Genomic DNA, 18,630 nt, shown 5'->3' on the forward strand with positions numbered 1-18,630 from the left:
TAGCAAGCTAGACGAATCACTAATTATTTAGTTGTAAGAACAAAGTCACTGTGTGAATTTTTTAATCTACTGAATTAATTAAGACGTACTGTCTCTAACTAAGATTGTCATCATCTTGAGCCGGGGAAACCAAGGTCTCAGGAGGGTAGATTTAGGCTACAAATAGAAGATTTGAAGGTAAGTTAAAAAGACACATTAACAAATTTTAGTTGTCTATAAACTGGAGTAGAATAATTACTTTTAAAACTTGTCGAACGAGAGAAGTTACACGTTCGATCGCTCGATTTAAATCACCGCAGGCAACCCCAAATTCATGTTTATGGATTTCAACATTAAACCCCGCGATGAATCAAAGTTTTAATTTCGTATATCACTACGAAAAATGACAGAAATGGCCTTGTCAAAGTGTTTCACGCGAAACCACTTTCTGCCAGCAGACTGACTGTCGACTGATTGTCTGATTGGGAGAGCAAAACAAACATTCGATCAGAGATGGGCTGTAATGAGTCCCTATAAGGGAATTTGTAGTTTTGTTTGCAGCAGTAACAGATTTCTCATTCGTTAGTAAGCTTTATTAATCGGCCACTGTGGAAACTACACAGCAGCCTGGGTATTCATGAAACAGACACCGTTCTGCCGGTTCATGTACAGCTATTATTTCTGAGACGTTACTAACCCATCGGCTTGTTCCTCTTGTAATCAGATTTAGGTAAAAATTTACATTGTGTTATTTCGTTTGCTCGGTTTTTCAGCGTCTTTTACTTAGGGCGAGCGGGAACTGTAGTGCTCATACTAAATCAAGGTGACACCATGGTGTAAGAAGCATTACTTACAAGTGACTCAGCAAACGTTATTTCAAAACAGGAAAATCATTGCTTCTGTTTGCCAGAAGTACATTCCATTAGATTCGCCGACCCTTCTTCAAGCATTGAGTATACGCCGAATTAAGGAATACCCTAAACAGAAAAATCTGTTATAGAAAATAATTAATAACGATTGGAGCAGGTTGAGCCAAATATCATGATTTGTCAGTGGCGAGCAAATCACTGATTATTTCCCGAAGCCGAAGGCCAAGGATAATAATTTAGTTGTGCGCACTGACAAATCACGATAGTTTGCGATAACCGGGTTCAATTAATAATCTTCTGATTTAACTACCAAGTGTTTTTTTACATTTAAATCACTCTGACAGCTCAAGATCGAAGCCATCAGCCTTCAGTTCCATACATAAGAGCGTGTTTACATTTAGGCATGACCTAGTAAAATATTATTTGCGGCAAAACACATTTAGACGGTGTTACGCATGAGCAGACCATTATTTTCAGGTCACGTGATGGACTCTCGGCCAATGAAAAGGAAAAAAAATCTACCTAGTGATGAAATATCAAACCGAGAATTAGAACTTGTTTTAAAAAGAGCTACGTCACAGTTTGCACATCTTGAAAGTTTAGCATGAATTCTTTAACTTCGTCGTCAGTAATCCGTGTCAATCTTCTCCATCCTTAACCATCCTTGTTTCTTTATGGTTTATTATTAGCTCTCTGGTGTTTTTCCATCTTACTAAACTACTATATTTGGCTTCCTTCAATTTAAAGGTAATTTTATACGCGGACAAAATAACTCAAAATACTGTGATTGAGCGCCATTAAGTATTCGTTTATAACGTGTTGTCATCGCCATTAAGATGAAACAGAAAACAGACTAATAACTGGTGCCTTACTCGAGCTAAACGTATGGTTAGGCAGAGCAACGCGATTTATTTATAGATATCGAGCTTCTTTGGAAATAGAAACAGGCCAGAAAATTTAATGCATCAACTACGTGGTCTATCAACTTCTATTTAATTTGAAATCTTAAGGTGCGCAACGCGCCAATTTGTCAGAATACATCTGGGACTATCGTGACAACGAAGTAGCCAAACAACCATCATTTCTGAAATAATTTTCTAGTTAATGGCAAATTTGTTTCGATCTGTTCCTTCTTCCTAACAGAAATATCTGAACTTCTTGTTCCAACCACTTGAACACAGTTAGTAGTTTCTAAAGAAACTGTTGGGCTGCGCCCTTGCGTAGGCAAGCCGACTCTGAAAGCAATTTATCAACTTGAAGTTGTTAACGGAGTAAAGGAGTAAATTTCCGGTTTTTTTTTTTGGGGGGGGGGGGGGGGGGAGAACTCCCTCGTGAAAAGGTCGGGGACGCCCGTAATCAGAAGTGCAGAGTGATGCGATCTAGTGAAAATCAAACTGACGGAGTCGGAAGCAGAACGCCCATTCCGCTTATGACTTCGTCGCTTACGATCTAGTGAAAACTAGATTGTTGGGGTCGGAAGCAGAAGCGGAAGATTAAACCAATCACAATGCTCGATTCCGGGCCTTGTGATTAGTTAGTTCTTCTGTTTCTGCTTCCGACTCCGACAATCTAGTTTTCACTAGATCATTAGCAACGGAGTCGTAAGAAATGGAAACGTTCTGATTCTTCCGACTACGATTCCGTCGAGCTTATGACTCCGCTTACGACTCCGATTTTCGATTTTCACTAGGTCGTAAGTTGTCACGACTCCGACTGCGTCGCTAGTGAAAATCAGCCTTAAAAGATAGCACTTAAAATGGAATAGGCTCGACTACCAGCCGCTGTTCAAGAAAGGAGCCCGCGCTAATAGACGGGACTCGAGATACAGGAGGAAATCTGGCCTATACACAGGAATAAGAGCGTTTTCTTTATAATTATTTCTTCGAATGCACCCTAAAAGATACTTTGGCAGCTAAAAATAGTGGCGTTTCGTTATGAAGTGAGACCAAGTGAGACCAGAATCCTTGTTTTATGCCCCTAAGGGAGACGATGAGTATCCCCGGCCTTTTCATATGGGAGTTCCCCCTGGCGAGTTTACGAAGTGGACGTTTTGAGTGTTAGCCCTGCGTGGTGGCCACATGGTTAGTGCGCTCGTCTCCGGATCAAGCGGTCCGGGTTCGAGCCCTGGCAAGACACTTTGCTCTCACAGTACCTCTCTCCACCCAGGTGTATTAAACAATTAGATTATGAGCTCGAGATTTTTATGTGCCCTCGTCAACTATCGCGCGATAGAAATCAAGAGCGAATAATCTAATTGTTTTAGTATAAATCTAGTAGTCGTTCAAAACTTAATCTAAATCCTCTTCACAGACTCTTCGAAAACGCCAAGAAGCGGCCGTCATTTTGTTAACAAGGGCACAATGCTACGCTACTCACTGTCCATCGCAGAATAGATGGTGAGTAGCGTAGCCAATTAGAAAACGGCATTCATGATAAAACGCTAGTAGATTGATACTAAAAATGGATAGCGGTGGACTTAACGCTGGGGGTAGCCCTGTGATGGACTAGCATCCCATCCAGGGGGGAGTAGAAATACTCCTAGTCGCTTCATGCTACAGGAACCGGGATAAGCTCCGGCCTGATGGGCCACCAGGTTCATATGCAGACTTGACCTTTACCTTACTGCATCAAGGCAAAGAGACTCCAATTTCTGAGTTCCAATTCAAATATAGTACTCACCGAAAAAAACATTTCCTGAAGATATAGTTGTCTCCTCGAGTTCTTGTCATGCATACCTTTTACAATGTTGAACTGAAAAATTTTATTATTCAATCAGTCGGTATGTAAGTTAATCCCATGAATTCTCTAAGTGACTTTTTTTTATAACTTTACTATGACTTTATACAAAGCTGTGAACAGACCGGCTTAGCTAATCACAATAGAAGAATGACAGAGGAATCTGTTGGTTGTCTGAGTAAACTTCCCAGGATTGCATGATATTAAGTCCTTCAGAGATGGTTTTTGTCGTCAATTAAAATCTTTTGTTTTATAAGAATATAATTTTTCCGCTCGAAACTGATTATTAAAATTTTTCTGCCGATTTTAGGCTTAAATTATTCTTGTGAATATTCTTAGATTATAGCGTATGACATTTCTGTTTAAGAGTGTATTTGGTGTCTGGATGGTGTAAAGTAATTTTGGGGCCAGTGTGCACGCATTAAAGCTTGATGTGAGGTACATAACTTCTTGCAGAAATGTTATTAACTTCGAACACACGGCTAGTGCTGTTTTCTTTTTTTCTACATTTTTGGCTGGTTTTGCTGTTTAGAGAAAAGAAAAATTTTATACAGATTAGTTAAAAACATATAAATGTAATTTAGTGTATTGTATTTACAAATTTTCAACACGCAAAATTGAATTAATAAATCTCAGCTTCGAGTTATTTTTGAAATATTCTTAAAGTTTCCCAAGTTTCAGACTCGATATTTTTAAAAAATATTTTCTTATAAAGAAAAATATAAGACGGTTTTGTTTGTGTGGTGGAAACGAGAAACTGGCTAAACATTCATGTATGATTAGTATGCAAATTTCCTAACCGTGAGTTATCAGTTTTCAACGCATAACTGCATGCACAATACGTAAAATTAATACTCCTAATAAGAGCTTTATAGTATCACGTGGGAGTCGAAACCAGCCAAGTCTTTTCGGCTTAACTACAAAAACCTACCTTAAAGTGCCCATGAAGTAAAAAAATAATTCCTGCTTATTTGAAAGGCTTTTCAAAGTAAAGAAAAATGGCGTTTTGCTTTTTGGAATATTTTCTTTCGTTTTAGAGGTATTCACGCTTTTGTATTACGCCGTTAAATGTTAGTTGAATCTCTTATTAATCCAACTGAATCGACGAAATTGCTAAGTTCTCTTTACCAAATGCAGGTAAACATAACTTGACGAAACTTTTTTTTTTTTTTAACTTCTAGAGAGTTAGACACTTAGACTCCCTCAAAAACTCGTTGGTTAGCTATTTTCTGCGGTAATTGTATATTTGCATTTTACACGAACAAGCATTGGACATTAGAAATCGTTCACGCCTTATCATTCTCTTATCTCTTTTTTTTTAAACTTTCTATTGTTAAAAAGTGTTCCTTATCTTAATCGTTTTTGTCTTAAATTTTTTATATATCACGGAATGACCACGCAGTTTAATTTCCTGTTACGTAAACCGTTTATAAGTATCCTCTTCAAATTGACGCCATGCATTGGCCCGTTCGCTGCATTGGTAGGCAGACGTCGCAGACCGTATGAAATTTGTCTACCACATTCCTAGCTGTAATGTTGAAAATATGAAATACTATTTCAGTCTTGCTTTATTGCTGATGAAAATAAGTCTCATTCTTTATGTTCTCATTCTAAGTTGGGTAGCGGATTTTTGATGATTAAAAGTTTACTACCGTGGAGGTCTTTTCGGCAGGCAATCGAGCAAGATTTTATTAGCATACTAAAGTTGACAGACGAATAAACACCACTGGCCACATCCGTCCACATGACTCTAGGTGAATTTTTTTTACGAATGTTTACCGATTACTTGCAATTGTGGATCATCTTCTTTCCAGCGAGTGTCATAATTTTAAGAAAGACATAATCTAAAATAAGTTAAAAATAGATACCTCCAGGTAACTTTACAAAATTCTAGGTAGCACCAAATATTAAAATATAAAACTTTAAGGTAAAAAGCTGTTAAAATTATCTAAACTAAACTAATCTAGTCTAAACGTTTTCGATCTGTTTGATCATCATCATCAGATGATGAAACAGATTGTTAACAGCTTATTACCTTAAAGTTTTATATTTTACTTTTATCGGTGAAATGTATATACCAAATATTAAGTTTTTTACTTTGAATTTGGAACAGAAAATTAGTAAAGATGTTACGAAAATAAGTTATAAGCGCCTTTGTCATTCAAAATGGCCCTTGCTATTAATTTCCACTTACGTATACTAAGCCTATACAATAAGTGGTGTCAAAATGCTTTGTTTTCTGAAAACAATCAATGTTTCGAGCTGAAAACGTTTTGTAAATCAGTCAAGTGTACAACATTCTATGGCACGAACGAAAACCAAGGAGACTGCAATATGTTCTGTTTTACTCTTCCAAACGCTTGGAATTACGATCTAAAACTATGATTTATAGCAAGTAAGTACAATCGACTCTTAGTTTGTTCAAAGTATTTATCGATTTTTCTAGAACTGTTGTCATGTTTCCGCTCTTTGGCTAGGAACTGGGAGTAAATAAAAGATTGCGAAGTTCATGCCATTATGAACAAACTAAGGCATACATACGTCGTTTTGTTTGAATGAACCAAAATTTAAGACGAAGTGTAGTTTCACATAAAGACACCGAAGACCAATATATTAAGTCATAATAAATGTTTGTGTCCATTACGACCGACACTTGAATTGTTTATAGTACTTCTACCGTTGCGATGAAATGTTTCCAAGCGTTGTCATTTTACTCCGATGAAAAAGAATAAAACGACCAAAGTGGTAAATTGTTTAATCTGCTTTCTATGATGTTGCTGTTTTTGTTTTTTGCATGCAGTGTTTCGCGAGTTTCAGAGTTAAGTCTTCCGCGGTGACACTTTGTAGCCTACAAAGTTTCATCTGACGTCATTCAACTGTAAAGTGAAATCTGACCTATTCTCTCTTTCTTTAGCTAGAAAGCTGTTCTTTTGACTTGTAAAAGTCAAAAATGAGAAAGTTTGTAGTTTGGTGTGTTCATTGCTTTCCTTAAGATGTAGTATTTTGAAACTTATGAGCATATATTTAAACATTCAAAATTGAAATTGTAAACAGCTTCCGTACCCGGAATGTTCGTATGACCTTCGTACAATCTTCGAGAAATTTCGAAATCTTCGGGATATGATCAAGGCTATCCAAATAGTAACATAAAACTGAATTTAACAGTCTCTATGCTAGCTTGAGTTAGACAAGTGGTCTATCCACATCCGCTCCACCCTTTTTTAAAGGAAAGTTAAGGGTGATTATGTGATCCTATGATGTAAAACAAAAATTGAGAGTAAACCCTGGGCGCGCGTGGAAAGGAATTTCTCTTCAATTGTTCAGCTCGATATAAAGTTGAACTCAAGAAGAGGAATACAATAACTACAAGCAACCATGAATATTTTGTTTATTATATAAACGTACTAACTGAATAACGACATTTATGACGACTTTCCGAAGATTTTCGGCACTTTCGGATGAAATTTCGAAGATTCTCAAAACGCTGTCTGAAGACAACACGAACGTTCCGGAACATTTTTAGAAAATTTCCTAACATTACTGAAGATTGCTATCATAGTCAAATTATCACGTACAATGACGGCTTTTCTCAGCAGGACTGGAAATCCTTGTGAAAAACCGCAGTTTCTGTGACAAATATGTGTATTGCATATGGTTGTTTGGAGATGCATATAAAATTTCTCATCTCCTTTTCAAATTTCTGATATTCTCCATAGACTTTGACCTGTCAGGGCTTGCAAGAAACCTAGGCCTTCTCTAGAGCTCACAGTGAGTTTCTTAAGCAATGGGAAAAAAGGAAGACAAGAAAGGCGAACAAGAGATAGCAGACACTGGCCAAATACCTCTTGTATTTGTCAATGAAGGAGCCAAAGATGATAGAAGAAAAAAAGACAAACCCGTTGATCGAAAACGGTCTCGTATCTTCAGTACCGTCTCTATGGATCCCAGTAAAGATGAAGAGCAGGCTCAAGACGCTGCAAAGGTAAGATGATTTCAGAGGGAGGTGATGGGGTGGATTGAGTGTATGGCCTCCCTTTCAGGAGAAGTAAAGCATAACAAGTTAGAAAAGGGTTGTGAATGTTATGGCTGAAATAAAGGCAAACTCTCTGGACAGGTACGTCATTTTATTTCTACTTTGTGGCATTGCTGGTAGTTCTAGTGAAACGGTGTTCAATTAGGTTCCTAATCTCAAATTCCAACATTTTTGGAAAATGCCCAATTGATTCTACAACCCTAAGGTACCAGCAATCACCCCCTCCCCCCTCTTGAAAAATCCTGAATTTCGATCTTGGCATTTAGATCTTTTTGTCTCGCTCCATTCAAGAATAGTGGGTGGAACGAGAACAGTTGTTACAAGATACGTTTTGCTAAAGAAAACCGTTTGAAAATGAAGTTTAGTCTTATAGTTGTATACTTCCAGTTAGTTCTAAGCGTACGCAACACAAAACACATTTCAAACGGTTTTCTTTTTAATTGGCAAAGAAAAACATTTGATAATGAATCTCTTATGAGACACAAGAAGTTTTACAATAGAAAACCGATTGAAATGTAAAGTTTAGTCTTTTAGTTGCATAATTCCAGTCAGTTCTTAGCGTATACAACACAAATCACATCACAAACGGAAAGGAAGCTATTAGAAAATAAATCTCCTATTAGATATATTTGTATGTAATATCAATGCACATTTTTATTCCTCGTTCATATTTTCATTTAACATTTTGATAGTTCTGACTTGCAAAGATCGAATAAATACTGCTGGATTCCTATGCTAGACTTATCCAAGTAAGGCGATAAAAATGAGTTCATAAACGAAAATTTTGCTACAGCTCTCCATGATAGCATGCTTGGCTGATTTAAAACTTTTTATTTCACTGCCTTTCTACTGAACATAACCCCATGCAAGTAATACAATAAAAATCAGTTCTTAAACGAAAATTTTGCTACAGATCTCCTAGATAGCATGCTTGGCTGATTTAAAGCTGTTTGTTTTCCAGGAAAAACTGGTTGGTCAAAAGTCGACAAAACTTCATCAGCTAATATTGAATGGAGAAGTGGAGGAGGTGGAAAAATTGTTATCCAAGGGTGGAGGTACAGATATTTTTTGAATATTGTAATCCTCTTCTATATACGTGGTACATTAAGGCTGACATATTTTTGATTAGCTTTAACGGCAATTATTGGTGTTGTCCAAAAGAAGCGAGGGCTATCAGAGCTTAGACGGTACGTGCAGACTTGTGAGCTGTCCGGATTCCGAATGATTGAAAGGCCCTGGTTCATGCCTTGGTAAGCCTTTTGCTAGTGTGTTCACGCATGAGCACACTATTCTACTGTCACAGTACCTCTTGCCTCCCCTTCCCGGGGGTTTGAATGATTACCTGTTATTTTTTTAGGCAACAAGGGGGATGGGGAAAACTTGCATTGACCCAGAACTTCGTTCAAGGTGAAAAATAAGAATGTTTACTGATATTTGCTGAAGCAAAAATCCTGGTAAAATGATTACGGAATGGAAGGAGGAGGGGGAGAAGAGCGGGGGGGGGGGGGGGGAAGGGGGGAGGGCGTAGGGGAGATAGAATTCGTGCTTGGACTGGCACCCTATCCAGGGGTAATAACAATAACTTTTAGTCGCTTAATACTCCAGAAACCGGAGTTCGCCAATGAAGTCAACGCTTTTTTTCCAGGGGTTAATAATGGAGACAAATCAGGTAAAACTCCTCTTCACACCGCCATCCTCTCAAAACAGCTCAGAATTGTCGACAGACTTCTGGAGTGTGGCGCTGACGTCACCATAAAGGATGACGCGGGTGACACTGCACTCCACACTGCTATTCGTGTTGGAAGCGAGAAACTGGTGCTGGTAAGTGTCAGGAGTCATATCAGTTGGAAACTAAGGCCTGGTTCACACTCACTACATGACGACGTAATCACTTGTGTAGGTAATGTGAACACCGACATCAACACATAGGGAAAAGATGAAGTTTTTTCCCATCACCTAGTTATCTTCATGTCGTTATGTTGCTGTTATGTAGGATGTTCACACTGTAAACCATAACGACATAACGGCCTTCTCATGCCGTTTTATTCATGTCAGTCGCTAGTGTGAACTAGGCTTAGAATGAATAATTATTTAAGACAAAAACATCCTTCCAGATGAAAATAGATTTGCTCGTTATCTTTGATTTTGAACTCGACTTAGAGTATACCAGTTCAACTAATTTTTACTTTAAATATTTGACATTGGATTGCGAAATATTTTAACGCTGCAATTCTTGCCAAGTTTGACTCATGTTATTATTGACAGATTTCTCCGTGAAAACATCTAGTTTCAATAACTGGCAACTGACAGAGAAACGGGGCTTTAGATACTTACTTATGTTGTTACAACTTCCTATTCCAATTTGGCAATAACGACTGGATGAAGAAAGTTCCAGTGACTGCCATAATTAAACAAAACCTCGGGTGAAGTACCAGTTTCGCAATCTGAAGAACTTTCCTGAATTCAATTATTTCCAAACTGAACTAGGATGTCGTCTTATCATATTTATTTATTGTAGTGGCATCCCGAATTGTCATTTTCAAGAGAACGTTTCTGCCATCATTAAAACAACGTAAACAAAGCACTTTGTTTTTATCATTATATATTTTTCAGACCCTACTCCAGCATGGGCATTCAGACGCGAACGCGGTTGGTCGTAACTCGTACACGCCCCTACACCTTGCGGCTGAAATGGATAACGAGGAAATTTGTCAAATACTGGTAAGAATTTTCTTATGAGAATGCCATTTACCAATTTTTTGATTTATTTGTTTGAGTTCCGCATCATTTAGTGCGAACCTCAGCTTTTGCCTCGAAGGACGAAATATGCAACACGTTGATGGCTAACGCGGGACAAAGGATACTTCGAGTAGTCCCTCTTTCGCTTAGTCTGTGTTGCGTGACCCGAAGGAAAACTACGAGGAAAACATGACCGAGCGAAATCCTTGCGTGCTTCTCGCTCCCAGGATTTCGCGTACTAAGCGAAAGAGGGACTATCGGTAGTCTAGGAACAAAGAAAGAAAAATTCTGATGAGTCCCGTACGGATTCTAACTCGTGACCTCCCGCATACCGGTCAGGCGCTCTAACCGCTTAGCAAACTTGTTTCCAGGGCTTTTTCCTTTTCTCGACCCTTCCATAATTTAGGGGAAAAGCCCGGGAAACGAATTTAAGTACTGAGCTTTTAAAATTTCTTGGATTCGAATATATTTTTGTTTAAAAGATCCGACAGCACATAAAAAAGGATTATTCATTTTTCCTGAATTTTTTTTTATCATTATTTAGATCGAAAATCGAGGAGATCTAAAAAGTGTAGACGATGATCACATGACACCGCTGGCTCACGCTATGGAGAGAGGCGCAAGGAAGTCAGCGGAATTCCTATTAAAACAAGGTATGCACTGAATGTTTTACTGTAAATTTATTCATGTTTCAGTTATAAAATGGAAGCTGATATCGTATTGGATAACTCGATAACCACACTGTTTTATTGCAGCCGAAAGGCAAGGAACAGTTGAGGACTTCCTATATGACGTGGATGTTGATGGCAGCAGTCTTCTTCATCTGGCTGTGAACAGCGGTGTACTTGGGGTGAGCATGGGCCCTCTGATATCCTATGTTCAACTCCCTAAACAAAATAGCGCCAAAGTTGTAATATAACACAATACAACCCAATGCAAAGTAACACAACGTAATCATAAAAATTACAATTTCCTCGATTGTGATTGGTTTAAAAAACTCCTATTTTCCACAAATTTACTTGCCAAGTTGTTATGGGACAGTTTGTTATCGGACGGTTCAATAAGCCAATCACATTCAAAGTTGTAGCTTAAATCAACCAATCGCATTCAAAGTCGTAGTTGAAATCAACCAATCTCAATTTCAGAGCAATATTAAACAATTTACGCCTCCTTTGTCAGTCTTTTAATGCAAATTTTCCCTTTCTTTCATAACTTGGCTATTCTTCTTTTCTCGGAAATTATAATTTTTATGATTAATTCATAATAAGACTTCGTGTCGTCCAATTCGGTCTGTAATCATACTCGTAATAAACAAATCGGACTCCCGCTGCGCGGTCGTCCGATTTTGTTATCACTTGTAAGATTTCAGACCGAATTGGACGCCACTCAGTCTTATTACCATTACTAACGTAACAGACTGCAATGCAGCTCAACAAAACGTAGCACAACATAACACAACAAACACAACGCAACCGGTAACGTATGATGACGTACATAACGCATTAGAAGGTAACTTAACACCTCCAACACAACGCAACCCAACACAGAGTAACGTTGAAAACAAATGGCAACTCAGCACAGATTACCGAAACAGGTTAACACACATTAACGTAACACAGCGCTAACGCAACAGAGATCAGGTATGTCTTTCATATATTCACTTGCAGAGATCAGGTAGAAGAAATAAAATTTCGGAAAATTCACATATTAGCCAGACTTTCAAAATGTACTGATTTACTTGTCCTCGTTGTGCGCCGCAGGACACTTAACGCTAAAATGTCGTAGTTGAAAACAAGTCACAACTGAGCCTCGCTATGTATCTTGATTATAAACTTCTTTTAAATTTCTCGGTAGAAGCTTCCAGGTATCAAAAACTGCAACTTAAAACTTCACCTAGTCTTCCTCAATCAGCTAATTATCGTATATGTTATAAATATTTCTCTTATAAGTTTATTTAATCCTTCCTCAGTGTAGTGATAAAACAATAAATACCTTACAGTGATTTCTTTTTCAGGTTGTTGAACTGTGCATTGAATATGGAGTGCGGATAAGGCAACCCAGGGTAAGGGGCCGGAGTCAACCCTTTTTATCACCTTGAATTCTAAGCTCATCGAAACTTAAAATCTCCTTACCTAACTCCTTATACTTCTTTGATTATTGCCCTTGAGAATTAGACAGCACATCAAGGGAATGGTTTCGACACCTGTTTGTCTGACGACAACTGATTGCTTTGTAAAGACAAATGCGATTTGATTCATTTTAAAACTCGTGATAAATTTACTTCACTGGAACAGAGTGGTTTTCACTTGAGTATCGAAAAGTAATTGGTTTTGCATTGCACGCTACATGATTAACTTAAAAATTCGCGCCACTTTTTCTTCCATTCAGCGACAAAACCAAACGAATTGGTAACGCACTCGCGCACGTTTTCGCGCGCTTGGAGTCAGCTACATGAAATTATTCCGAAATTTGATTGGTTCATTGACTTTTAAATTGCCTGTGTGCTTTATAATTCAAATCTAAAAGAAAAAAAAAAACAGAAAAGTGTCAAAAAAGGCAAAATGACCGAAAAGGAACAGGCAAGGTTAATTTTAGGAACGATTTACGAGAAGCTGCAATTTTCAAGATCCCCTTCCACGACTTGACCTCTTTCTTGGCAGTCAGTTAAGTTAACACTTGACCTAGACAAGAAACACTTAATGGCCTTATTGTCATGATCAAATGGTAACTAATCGTCGATTGTATTATTTCATGGGTTTCATAAGATCACTCAAAAGCATTACTAGGCCAAAAAAGGAAAAAGACAACAACAACAACAACAAAAAAAATGGATCATTGGAAGGACATATCTTTTGGCCGAGTTAAATTTCAATGTGATGTTTTTTGTTGATCATTCCCCAGGTACTTGACAGGCAAACAGCATTCCACATGGCTTGTGAACAGGGTGCTATGCTGATAGTTCAATATTTGGTCGGTAAAGATCCAGCGGTCTGTAGGATAACTCTTGTTGACTGCAAAGGCAAGACACCGCTCCATATGGCAGCTAAACGAAATCACGTACATTTGGTTAGCTTTCTCCTTGAAAAGGTCAGTCCAGTCTCGGTATAATCAACTTTCTTCTTGGTGATGAAGTGTGATAAAACACTTTCTCTCGTGTTTACAGTTGAATCCCGCTCTTTCGAACTCTCAGGGGAAACGAGAAATTGTTCGAAATAGCTGATATCAAATGATTGAAGGGCAAATCCAATCAGGAAAATGCTTTTGGGTTCGAAATAACGGTGGATTCGAAATAACCGAGTTCGAATCAGGGGGATCCAACTGTATTACTAAATCGATAAGTGTGCACTTTCATGCGAAAATTTCACTCTTTGCTTTACAATATCAGTCGAGTATAGAAGCGATCTCATTTCGGACATGCATTATGATTTATCTTTAGTTAATTTTTGCTGATAAAACGTTTAAAAATGGAGGGAAAGAACTATTTTAATTAGTAAGATTGTTAGACATCTCTATGTTTCCAAAACGAACATCATCAAGTTAGTTTTCCATTAGCTCTGCAGGTCCCGGGTATTCAAGCCTATGTACAATTATTGTCCTGGTTACCAAATTTCAACCTCTTCTGACCCTCCCATTCCCTTTGTCAATGTTGAACTCTCAGAAATATTGCACAAACAGTCCTTATCCCTAAAGAGTTCAAATTCAACTAGGGTGGGGAACTTAGTACAACTTTTGTATCTGATACCTGTTCTTCGAGTCCAAATGCAAAGTATTTGTATGAGAGCCTTTGTTTTGGCAAGTGTTTCAAATACTTTAGTCTATGTTTATTTTGTCTTCTTGTTGCCAATTTCATGTCAAGATGACATTGTTCATGCATTTAAAGCCTCGTCCAAACGAAAAATGTTTGGCCATCAAACACAATCAAACACTGTTTGGCGACCAAACATTTCCCCGTTTGGACACAGTGTTTGATCGTGTTTGATTCGAACGACGTCAAACATTTGATCAAAGATTATAACACATTTTGCTAGTTTGGACGGTGATCAAACATGTTTGATACCGTCCGGCCACTTAGTACAACATCAAAATATTTGGTCACCAAGCAATGTTTGATCGTGTTTGGTCGCAAAACATTCCCCGTTTGGAAAGGGCTTTAGGTACGTAATACATGCAATCCAAGATATAAATGACATAACTAAGAATTTCAAGAAATCAAAGCTACGCTAATTCATTTCCACACAGGAGGCATTTGTGGATCCAAAATCTGACGAGAGACGAACTCCTTTATTCATGGCTGCCGAGAATGGCGCTGTTGATGTGTTGAAACTGCTAATGGAACGCGGTGCTGACGTCACCATCCGGGACATTGAACTCCGGTCTGTGTTACACGCAGCTGTGGGCCATCCCAATGCAATGGAGGTACTTCTACAGGTAAACCCAAACAAGGCGAAGAGTTAACAAGGTGTAGCCTTAAATGTTTACGAAGAATATATATGGGTTATTGACCAAGCGTGAGGTCAAGATGGCTGGATATTGGCCAAGTTCTTTTTTTTGCGTTTTTATGGACCGAGACGAAGTCGAGGTCCATAAACACGCAAAAAAAGAACGAGGCCAATATCCAGCCATCTTGACCGAACAAGCTTGGTCAATAAAGGATTTATTATATGGGATAAAACACCAAAAAATGATCCGTGTACGTGTTTATTTTCAAGGACTGAAAAGGAAGCCCGTTACATGCAAAAATCAATGGCGCGTTCTCCTTTATCCTAATTGGCTGAATGCAGAAATACAATCATTTGATTGGTTTACATTTTTGACGAGTAAATGTCTAACTGCTGAATCAGAATAAACGAATGTACGAAACCGCTCGAGGCAAATTCGAAAAGTTTTTTTTACCTCAAAAATGTCTAAAATGGCTTAAATTTTCAGCACTTAAGCTCCAAAGAATGTTAAACCATTAGAGTAAGACAGTTCATTTCATCTGGCCGTCGCTTTCGCCGATCCTTGGGCGCTTCGAAGAACTGTCGCTTGGCTCTGTGGTGCAAAGCTGCCCCGACGTAAGCTGGATGTTGAAAGTACAGTTGTTAAAGCTTCCAATCGTTGCTCCTGAGAAAAAACCCGATCCCATCTGGACTGGATTAAAGGTGGCAGACTCAACACTGGTAACAGAAGTGGTGGGACGAGTTGTGGTTTCTGTGCGAGTGGAGATGTTAGAAAGCTGGTTGCTGCTGGAGCGGCTCAGCGCAAGGGACATTCGCCGTTGATGTTCATGCGAGGCCGATTTGTAAGCGTCGAGACTTTTCAGACTCCGATGGCCACTTAACTGTGCCACAAAATTATCTGGGACGTCTGCATCGAGGAGACGTGAAATGCAGGTCTTTCTCACCGAGTGGTTGGTTACTCTGTCCTGTAAACCAGCATTTTTCGCAGCGGTGGGGAGAAATTTGCCGATTTCGTTTTTACCAAGCGGACTTCACATATACCACACGTCGTCATCTGGTTTTCGCTGATGTTTGACTGCGAGGTAAAAGGAGGAATCTGGCTTGTTCATCTCCAAAGGACGACGGCGAGCAAATTCTTTGAAGAATTTAACCGGGCAACGCTCGTTGCCGGTTGCTTGCGCAGTAGGGTGGAAAGCACGAACACTGTATGGCTTGTCTTGGCCTTGACGTGTTTTGGACCCTCGCTCATATCTCCACACAAGAATCTCATTCTCCGTTTCTGGGTCTTTCTCCAAAGTGACGTCTCCCCACTTTAATCGGCGGCTTTCGTCTCGAGCTCTGAACCCAAAGTGAAGGGCAATTATCCACCACAAGGTACGCTGCAAGGCTGTCGGATTGGAGGTCCCAAATTCACCACACTCGAAAAGCTTGTCTTCCTCGGCCTCGGTCAGCTCACGGGCAGCTTGTGGTCTGTTCCCCTTGCCATGTTCCACAACAAGCTGACGGCGCTTGGCACTTAACACTTCTCTGGAGAGTTTGAAGTTGCCTCCGTCAATAATATTTACATTTGAACCTCTTTCGTTCAAGGCGCGTTGGAGACTACGTTGAAAGGACGTCAAACTGACAGGCTCGTACTCTGTGCCGTCCAATTTCTTTGCGGTTTTGAAAAATTTGCACAACAGCAAATTCAGTTCTTCCTGAGGTATGTCACACAGTTCCCTATTCTCGTTTTCTTGTAAACAAAACCGCTTCCATACCTTCATGTCACTTTGTGTTTTTAGTTTTGTGTTTGCCGGTTTTTGTTGCAAAATAAATTCATGAAACTCGTCAACATTTTTGTTTTCTTTGTTTTCTTTCTCGTTGACGCATTCAGTTTTCTCGTTTTCCAGCTCCATCGATACACAAACCACAGGAAATCTTTAACTGTCACGGAAAAGATTTTTCAGGGAAAAACTAAGAAAGAAAATTTTGGTAAACCGGCTTTCGCCTCGGATGAATTTTCCTTGCGGGACAAAGCCCTTATCCCGAGCGGGCAAGATAGCTCCATCTTGCCCGCTCGGGTAGCCAATCACAGCGCGATATTCGGTTCATCTTGCCCGCTCACGGAGCTAGTCATGTAATAAGAGGTGTTACTATATGGCTAGCTCCGCGAGCGGGCAAGATGAATCAAATCCTGCGCTGTGATTGGCTACCCGAGCGGACAAGATGGAGCTATCTTGCCCGCTCGGGACTACCCGCCGTGTCCCGCAAGAAAAATTTCCCCGAAAGCCATATAATGAATCCTTTATTGACCAAGCTTGTTCGTTCAAGATGGCTGGATATTGGCCTCGTTCTTTTTTTGCGAGTTTATGGACCTCGACTCCGTCTCGGTCCATAAACTCGCAAAAAATGAACTTGGCCAATATCCAGCCATCTTGACCTCACACTTGGTCAATAACCCATATTTAGAAAGGACAAAAATCAATGTGTTTAGTTTAGTTTAGTTTAGTTTAGTTTAGTTTAGTAAGACTCTCATTGTTCAAACGGTGGATAACGCTATCCAAGGAATAATTGCATAAAAACCTTTATCTAGTAGCCACCTCACTATAATTGATGCAGAAGTTAGCGTTATCCATTCATTACGAGAACATAAATTTAAATTGAATTTATTGTACACTTCAAAGATACCTCTCAATTCTAAAACATAAAGAATATTTCCATCAAAAAGGCAAATTTCCATACACTGGAATTCCAACTTAGCTTGGAGGCTCGAGGGAATGAACGACAGAAAAACATTACCCCCTATGGCGAACGACAGTTTTCTCCAATCAGCAAACAGACTATCTGCGTATGTACAATATACCATTTGAAAGCTAGTGCTGAGCTTTTCTAAGAATTGAGCTATGACGGAGGTAGTCATTTTGAGAGAAATTGCTTTAAAATGTGAAACTGAGAAACTTGCAACACGCATCAACTCTCAATTATCATAGGCATAACCCTAAACTATAGCTTATTTAGCAGGTCTTGGAAACTTGTTGGAGTGGTCAGCCATGCCCTAGATAGGAGAGGGTCAATGTGTTTTTTTAATGACTAGATTTTTTCAAGACAATTTTTGTGGCAAAAACTCATAAACATCCCTCAAATATTCACAAATTTATGAAGATGTGTGCCAATTTGTAATCTCAGGGAATATAGGGCCGTAACTAATAAGCGCATGACGGATTTCTTTTGCGTAAGATTACAGCACTCTTTTACATGAGAGAATGAACGCCTCTTCACCGAGTTCTGTTTTCAATTATTTAAATTGTAGAGTCCAGCAGTTATGTCTCTCATTACTGAGAAAGATGTAAGAGGTTTCTCCGCTGTCCACTATGCGGCCAAGAAAGGAGACATCAAGGTATGGAGAAATGCCTGGCTTTCCTTAACAAGGCGATTGATAAAACTCTTGTTTCTCCTTTCAGCATCAAGAAATGTTAAAAACAGATTTGTGACGAGAGTGAAGAAATTCAAAACCTAAGGAATATTGTCTTGTATATCATGCCATAGAAAATACAGCCAATCAAATTATAGGAAACAAAGCCGTTGTACATTTGACAATATTACAACCAACCTTCCCATCTTGCGCCGCGCCTATGTCGCATTGATTGTGCTGGCCCCTGTTTTTCCTATGGCATGGTATAAAATAGTTATGCAATGCTCTCTCGTAATATACCATGAAATATCCCTCTTGCCACCTGTATTTTCTTGGTATACACACTTGCCTAAATCCTCATGTGTATACCAGTAAAATGTATACTACTCGAAAGCGTTACACGTATGTTTCTTATTAGATGTCTTGGTGTGTAGTATCGCTGTA

The 18,630-nt window shown here is 39.0% G+C and overlaps 1 protein-coding gene and 1 pseudogene across 2 annotated transcripts in view; one reads left to right on the forward strand and one right to left on the reverse strand.

Annotated features, from left to right (window-relative positions):
* LOC110064541 (transient receptor potential cation channel subfamily A member 1-like) overlaps positions 1-18,630 on the forward strand; it is a 52,745-nt gene continuing 34,115 nt past the window's right edge. Inside the window, exons 1-11 of one of the 2 annotated variants that reach the window (XM_089286862.1) lie at positions 1-177; positions 7,301-7,566; positions 8,579-8,672; positions 9,263-9,438; positions 10,231-10,338; positions 10,901-11,009; positions 11,112-11,206; positions 12,371-12,418; positions 13,258-13,443; positions 14,596-14,784; positions 18,085-18,171. In XM_089286862.1, the coding sequence (XP_089142988.1) occupies positions 7,369-7,566; positions 8,579-8,672; positions 9,263-9,438; positions 10,231-10,338; positions 10,901-11,009; positions 11,112-11,206; positions 12,371-12,418; positions 13,258-13,443; positions 14,596-14,784; positions 18,085-18,171 (1,290 nt within the window). In that variant the 5' untranslated portion in view covers positions 1-177; positions 7,301-7,368. Of the gene's footprint in view, positions 178-5,808; positions 5,980-7,300; positions 7,567-8,578; positions 8,673-9,262; positions 9,439-10,230; positions 10,339-10,900; positions 11,010-11,111; positions 11,207-12,370; positions 12,419-13,257; positions 13,444-14,595; positions 14,785-18,084; positions 18,172-18,630 lie in introns of those variants that run through there. The other variant, XM_089286863.1, reaches the window with a different exon arrangement.
* On the reverse strand, positions 14,935-16,868 carry LOC149114387 (uncharacterized protein KIAA1958-like; annotated as a pseudogene).

This window comes from Orbicella faveolata, unplaced genomic scaffold (genome assembly GCF_042242905.1).
Source record: "Orbicella faveolata isolate gen_17 unplaced genomic scaffold, um_ofav_v1 contig_14, whole genome shotgun sequence".
NCBI lineage: Eukaryota > Metazoa > Cnidaria > Anthozoa > Scleractinia > Merulinidae > Orbicella > Orbicella faveolata.